The sequence below is a fragment of the Silene latifolia genome, chromosome X (assembly GCF_048544455.1).
Source record: "Silene latifolia isolate original U9 population chromosome X, ASM4854445v1, whole genome shotgun sequence".
In the NCBI taxonomy this organism is placed as follows: domain Eukaryota; kingdom Viridiplantae; phylum Streptophyta; class Magnoliopsida; order Caryophyllales; family Caryophyllaceae; genus Silene; species Silene latifolia.
The window spans coordinates 341,436,143-341,443,561 of NC_133537.1; the positions used below are offsets into that span (position 1 = coordinate 341,436,143).

The 7,419-nt window shown below is 32.2% G+C and overlaps 1 protein-coding gene across 3 annotated transcripts; it reads left to right on the forward strand.

The window, feature by feature from the left end:
- The first annotated feature begins 483 nt into the window (after window positions 1-483).
- Window positions 484-5,848, forward strand: LOC141619504 (uncharacterized). Of its 3 annotated transcripts, XM_074436521.1 has the most exons (13): window positions 484-589; window positions 1,025-1,108; window positions 1,192-1,242; window positions 2,075-2,131; window positions 2,228-2,353; window positions 2,493-2,596; window positions 3,003-3,278; window positions 3,796-3,932; window positions 4,017-4,134; window positions 4,804-4,896; window positions 5,221-5,304; window positions 5,479-5,561; window positions 5,680-5,848. In XM_074436521.1, the coding sequence occupies exons 3-13, from the start codon at window positions 1,197-1,199 to the stop codon at window positions 5,741-5,743; spliced, it is 1,188 nt and encodes a 395-aa protein (XP_074292622.1). In that variant the 5' UTR covers window positions 484-589; window positions 1,025-1,108; window positions 1,192-1,196; the 3' UTR covers window positions 5,744-5,848. The 3 variants fall into 3 exon arrangements, with proteins under 3 accessions (XP_074292622.1, XP_074292623.1, XP_074292621.1); XM_074436522.1 differs by lacking the exon at window positions 484-589 and having other exon boundaries at window positions 888-1,108; XM_074436520.1 differs by lacking the exon at window positions 484-589 and having other exon boundaries at window positions 1,104-1,242.
- The last annotated feature ends 1,571 nt before the right edge of the window (window positions 5,849-7,419 follow it).

A 7,419-nucleotide genomic window follows, 5' to 3' on the forward strand; every position in this document is an offset into this window, starting at 1 on the left:
TCAGAAGGTTTGACTAGCATATTATAATTAGCAGAATTAATTTGAGTGTTTGGTAATTGGCAGATTACGTTTAGTAGACTTTTACTTTTCTTTGTAAAATGGGGAAAAATTTCCTATTTTACAATATGCTAACCAATATGCTAGGGTAAGCAGCATATTGTAAAACAACATATTGACCCCAAATATGCTGTTTCAATATGTTGTTTACCAAACACTAAAATTAGCATATTGATTGGTCAAACATGCTAAAACTCTTGAATATGCTAAAAATTGGCCAATATGCTGTTTACCAAACAGCGCCAATATGTATGGGGTGGGACATAGTATGTGAGAGAGGATCCTTCCTTGTTTCTTACGTGTGTTTTGTTGTGATTAGGAAATTAATTTTTTATTAACTTATTTCTTTATTAGTTTATTTTATTTTACTTTATTTTGGATGGAAAAAAATTATATAAAGACCCAACTCAAGAGACATTTTCATTCGACGAAGAAAACTCAGTTGGTTCGGATTCTTATTATTGGCTTCTTTGAAGATCGATCAGGGTAGTTTCTTGGTCGGCCTCAAGATCGTTTGTTTTTCGTCTTATTGGTGAGTTCTTTGCGGATTGAATTCAATTTTGGTAGTCACTTTTGTCCCTTTAATCTACTATATTTTGTTGGTAGAATTGGTTCATATTGAGCGCATATGTACCACGTTAATATTTGTGTAACTTTATTTACATTCGTTATTTATTGTTCTTATCACCGTTTGTCAATTAATTATTGCGTAATAGAACGCCTCCGTTACAATAATATTAGTCTCTCGCCCTTTTATCCAAGATAACATTGCTCATAAAGGTCCACCAAAACCCTACGCAATATGATTAGTCTCTCGCCCTTTTATGATTGTTTTTAATTAGGGTTTCAATTTTGACTATATTATAGAATTGAATAAGGGTTTTAAGTTGATTGTTGTTATTTTTTTTTTTTGGTGTGGAGTTGATTGTTGTTATTTAGGGTTTCAATTTTGGACTATATTGTACAGGGTTTCAAGTTGATTGTTTATTAGGGTTATGAATTTTGAGTCATTATTTCATAGTTATTGCTTTTCAAGAATTCTGTGAGACGAGTCATCCGGGTTTTGATTGTTTATTAGGGTTATGAAATTTAAAACATTATTGTTTAGTTATTCATTTTCAGGAATTCTGTCAGACGCCATGAGTTCGGGTTGGGAGTGGGACTTTAAAGTTCCAAGCCATATTAGTGAGTTCTTTTATTTCCAGGTTTTTCTACGTTGTAACCATTTAAGCATTTAAGCACCGTCAATTATGAAATGTGTTTATTATGTCTTGAAGTTCTGGGAAAACTATGAAAATGTCGAGGCATATAGTTAGGTTTAAAAATTGTAATTATATACGGATAAATAGAGCTTGAAGGCAGTGTTAACGGTATCTTTGTGGTTGTTGGTGGAGGGCGGAACAAGAAAAAGATAGATAATGAGTTAATGATATTAATGGCCGAATGAAATTTTACGGTAGTTATTGTGTAAGACGATCTCACATTGTAAGACGGTCCCATGATTAAAAAAAAAAAAAAAAAAAAAAAGCTAACCCATCTATTAGTAAGAAATGAACAACCTTTTTGGAAAAGTGAATCGTTCCATAGTGTGAGACCGTTTCACACCATAATTTGTGAGAATTTTAGGGTCATGCACTCATGCTTGTTACTAATTGTACAATTGTGGCCTACGATTATTGTATCAATTGGTCTCCCTTGTGACGGGTGGCGGATATTTTGTGAGTTAAAATGGTAACAAAATGGGTTAGTGGAGAAAGGGGACCACATAAATAATGTTGCAGAGAGAGAAAAAGTGGGTACTTTGTGAGGTAAAATGGTATCCGTCACTCCAAAGTGACGGATAGTGTTGGTCACAAATGAGATTGTAACTTATTGTATTTAAAATTACAAGGTTACGATCTATGGATTTAGAAAATAATAACATAGCAAAACCCTCAATTTCTCCATCTATTTAGTTTGTTATCCGATTATTTGTTATTTTCCATTCTCATTAATTAATTCTAACATTTATTTGCAGTCGAGAAAATGGAACCGTATGAAATACCTACACGTGAGGACGATGCTGCATATTTTCGTACGTTCTACGCCCTCTATTTTCGTTTATTGTACATTTACTATTTGCAAAAAAAAAAAAACTTATGTTAGGTAGTGTTGTGTTTCTTTTTTTCAGGCGCTGAATATTATGGCTTGTATGAATATACATGTGACACTGACGACTCCTCAAACTCAGAGTTGAAAAAGATAGCTGTTTCCACGGTTTCGTCGTCCGTTGTTGGCGTTTCTTCTTTTGGCTTAGGTTAGCAAGTAACTTTCATCATTATTTTCATAAAAAATGCAAGTATAAACATAATTTTAGCATAATCAAGGAGATTTTCTTATAAATCTTTTCTTGTTAGGCTTATTAATCGTTAGAAAAATTGTTCTACTATTTTCAGGATTTAGACCATACCATAGCTCCGGGATTATTGTGGAGCATAATAATGTAAAACTAATCCTTACTTCTGGTTACATCCTCGGAGACGGTTCAAAAACTCCAAAGGTTATCTCTCATTTCCGTACTTATATTTTGTATGATTTCTCATATTTTTTAATCGCGATATGTTACTTTCGAGCCTTTATCTGAAAGAGTATAAATGAGAATTGTTCTAAAGAGATATTTGTTTGTAATTGTTCTAAAGAGTATATATGAACGTATGATTTTAAATAAAAGAACTTATCCTAATATAACAAGATTTCTTAAGATTTAAAACATTTTTTTTAAGATTATTCCAATAAAAGTAGAAGTTATGAAATAATAAAAAATAAATGTTAAGAGTTTTTCACTAACAACGCTATGATATGCATGGACGTTAATCCAAATTCATATTCACGTATACTTGACCTGTCTTATGGTTCATAGGTGTTACACAATCATGTCTAAATGCTTCTACTTGCTTTAATTGTAGGTTACTATTATTTTATATAACAAAAAAGAAGTAAATGCTTACATTGTGTACACTAATGTCGATCATAATATCGTACTTCTCCGTGCTCAACAAGAACTAGATGATGAGACTACTAGTGCACGATTCTCTACTGATCTCCCGGAGTCAGGGACTTTAGTGATGGCCGTTGGTCGTCACTATCACGGTAAACTCATGGCTTCATCTGGTACAATCAATAATCGAGGAGATCATCTCGAGTCCGATGACCTTATGTCATCGACTAGCAACATTTCTGAGGTAATATTGTCTCTTCTCTTCCTATATTTTTTCTTTGGGATATTCTACGTGATAACCTTGTGTTTTTTTTATTTTCTACATGGTAATCTCGTTTTACAAAAAAAAAACACATTTGACTGGCAATAATTCAGGATCAAAACTTCTGAAACCAATGATTTTTTTTTTCCAAATTGACCGACCTTACGAGATCTTTAATCTGGAATTTTTTTTTTTGAGTCTCTGAACTCGTGGGAAGAATTACGGCCAGTCAAACTTTAAACTTTGACTGACCGTATCTCTTTGTAACGTGTTCTGAATGCGACATTTTTTTAATTTAAATTGACAGCGTTAATGATATCTTTGAAATCATCGCTTCGGAACTCGTGGCTGGGAGTTATGGCCAATCAAAAGCATTTTTGGTGAAAAAAAATTACCATGTAGAAAATAAAAAAATACGAGGTTACCATGTATTTTTATCCCTTTTTCTTTTGTATGTTTTGTATTTAACTACGTGTGAGTCACATTTTGATTATTTCAGTGGGGCATTGGCGGAGCCTTGGTTGAGAGATCAACGGGAACTGTTATTGGGATGAATTTTTTTTGTACGAAAGGCTACACACCATTTATGCCGAGTAACATTCTTATAAAATGTGTGAAACATTTGATAGAAACTGGGTAAGTTTTAACTTGTCTTATGTAATTTAAAATCAAATATATATGAATTAATAATATCACATATGTTGTAAAATTATTTTATAGAGATGTAAGCCGTCCATGGCTTGGCCTCAGAACAAGAAGTATTGATGAAGTCGACATTCAAGAGACGGAAGCCATTTATCGAAAATTCCAATCTTTTGATGGAATTGTCGTCAAAGAGGTTTGAGAATTAGAGCATGTTTGACCTAACTTGTTGAAAATGAGTTTTTGTTTTTCAACATTAATTTTTTAAATGTGTTTTTCTAAAAGAGAAGCACCAAATTGCTGCTTCTATTTTTATTGGCAAAAAGATGATTTTTTACTTTTGAGAAATTCTTGTTGAGCTTTTACATAATATTGTGTTTGGCCAAAAAGTGGTTTTAGGTCCAAAAAGTGGTTTTAAAAGTCAAGGACACAAACACACACTTAGTATATTTTTTAGCGGGATGGGTATTTTTTAGCTACAATTCGTTTATTTTTTATTGTGGGGTAAAATGATTAAAATAAAATTTTTGTTGTGGGGTAAAATGATTAAAATAAGATAAAGTATGAGTATTGTGGGGTATTGTTGTGGGGTAAGGTGATTAAAATAAGTATAAAATTTTACTAAATAAGGAAAGGGGGAGAGTTATATGAATAGATGAAAAAGGAAAGGGTGAGAGTTAAAATGAATAGGAGGGAGTAATGTGTTTGGTGAAAAAGTGTTTTTAGGTCCAAAAATACTTTTAAAAGTCATGTCAAACTCACACTTGGTATATTTTTTAGCAGGATGGGTATTTTTTAGCTACAACTCGTTTTTTTTTTCTCTTGCTACGGATTGGAGGCTCTTGTTAAATTTCGTTGTTTTCAGGTGATTAAAGGATCTCCTACAGATATGGCGGGAATTTGCGTTGGTAATGTTATAACATCATGCAATAAGATTTCTATCAATTCACCAGCTGAGGTGACTATCTTTTATGATGAGTTAATACTTTTAATTTCCGAATTTGCTTGATCATTTAAAATGCAATTAAGAATAATTGGTTTTCTAGTAATTACAACTGGCTCTGTGTACTTATATACGAGTACGTCTATACTTTTTACCTACCAAATTCGTATAAGCATACGTGACACTATAACACTTAATATAATGTGATTGATGTGATTTAAATACAATTCAAATTGTTTTTGGTAACCGACATTTTGTAATTATATACGTTCTACACTTATTTTTAATTATTTAATGTCACCACAAATTACATGTGTTGATTTTATTATTTTATTACAGTTTGCAGGGGTGCTATTCAAATTAGTCGAAGATAAGCAAGGAAATTTGATTACTGCTGAAAGGAGAGAGGCTCTAGAAGTTGAGGTGTGTTAAAATTTTGTTTGTTGGTTAGTTAGAGCAGATCGTCTTGCTTGTAACGATCACATGCTTACAACCCCTCTCACTTATTTCTTCTGAAAGGTTATAGAATAGTGCCGTCATAAATGACATTTTTTTTATCGATGTTTGACAATTGTTTTTTTTTTTTTTTGGATTTAGCTCATCGTAAACAATGTGCAAGATGGAAGTGCAAAAGCTAGAGTGTTACATGTTCAAAGGTTCACCCCACCTATTCCTAACAAGTATGAAATTTTTGGTGTAATTACTATTCATAAATATTACAAGTATATTTATTCAAGTTTTTGTTTTTTCTTTTATTCTTATCTAATTTATTTATTTATTTTTATGTTTCTTTTGCAGTTGGCCTGTTTTACCTATCCCGAGCAAGAGCAAGGGGGAATCAATTTTTTCGCGGATGCGGTAGCGAATATATAACGCCCAAAATTAATATAAAAATTTGATTAAAACGTGGTATTATTATATATGTTGTATAAATATTTCATATACAAACTCACAATCATCAATTTATTCACCTCTACTCTACGTAATATGGCTTAATACTTTTCTTTTACAATTTTACGACTTATTTTTATTTTATGTTTTAAGAATAATTTTGATCTTGGTTTGAATTTATATTTTATTTTCCTTTTAAATTAATTGTTAGAATCAAGTTTTTATTTTAAAAATATATGCTCTTTTACAAGTTTGAAAGAAAGATTTTATGACATCATATCGTATCCGCACAACAATAAGTTAACAGCTTAAATGACCTCGAACACGTGACAGTAAAACCAGGAGAAAAAGAAATGTTGTCCGGTATAACCTCCCAAATAGCTCAAATTGAAATACCTACCACTTTTTTAGAGAAGACATAAACAAAATGTGTGGATAGTGATAATAGGAAAGTACGAGTAGTTTACTCATATTAGGAAACACAATATGACGTTCGACACAAAATCTCATTGAAGACGGACATTATTCGAACTGAAGATAGTGTCCCTCTCATAATATACAAGTGGCACTATCCATAAGATGCTTCATTTCCTTCCACCCGCCCTCCGACTTGCATTATTGTGAGAGGAACACTATCCATTTTCAGCTTGTGACGGATAGTACCCGTCATAAGCAAGACCAACTGCGATATATATTGTAATGGACAGTGTACCATTGTTGGCTGGACAACATGGCAAGTCAAGTCATAGCAAGGAAACTAAGCTCAATAGGAAACTAAGCGGGTCGCTCCACTTTCCTATTTTAGGAAACTAAAGTAAAGTTTATGTGACTGTTGTTGTGATTAGGAAATTAATTTTATATTAACTTATTTCTTTATTAGTTTAGATATTTTATTTTATTTTATTTTGGATGCAATAAAATTATATATAGACCCAAACTTATTCAATAAAGAGGCTTTATTTGTGACCTTTTCATTCCGACGAAGAAACTCAGTTTGTTGAGGCTCTTGTTATTGACTTTCTTCTCTTTGAAGATCAAGGAGTTTGCTCAGATTTGGTCGGCCTCAAGACCGTTTGTCCTTCGTTTTATTATTGCGTAATAGGACGCTTTCGTTACAACAGTCGTTCAATATTATTTTATTGGCCCGTTTTAAAAAAAGCGGAGAAAATAACTATCCATGATAACATTGCTCATAAGAACCACCAAAACCCTACGCAATAATATTAGTCCTTTTATGATTGTTTTTAATTAGGGTTTAAATTTTGACTTTATTATAGAATTGAATAAGGGTTTTAAGTTGATTGTTTATTAGGGTTATGAATTTTGAATCATCATTTCTTAGTTATTGCTTTTCAGGAATTTGTGAGACGACGCCATGAGTTCGGGTTGGAAGTGGGACGGTAAAGTTCCAAGCCATATTGGTGAGTTCTTTTATTTCCGGGTTTTTCTACGTTGTAACCATTTAAGCACCATCAATTATAAAATGTACTATGAAAATGTTGAGGCATATAGTTGGGTTTAAAAATTGTAATTATATACGGATAATAGAGCTTGAAGGCAGTGTAACCCATCTCTTCTTTAAAAGGACATCCTCTCTATTGTGGCAACGATGTTGGGTGTCCTCTTGTATAGAGGAAGATGTGTGTT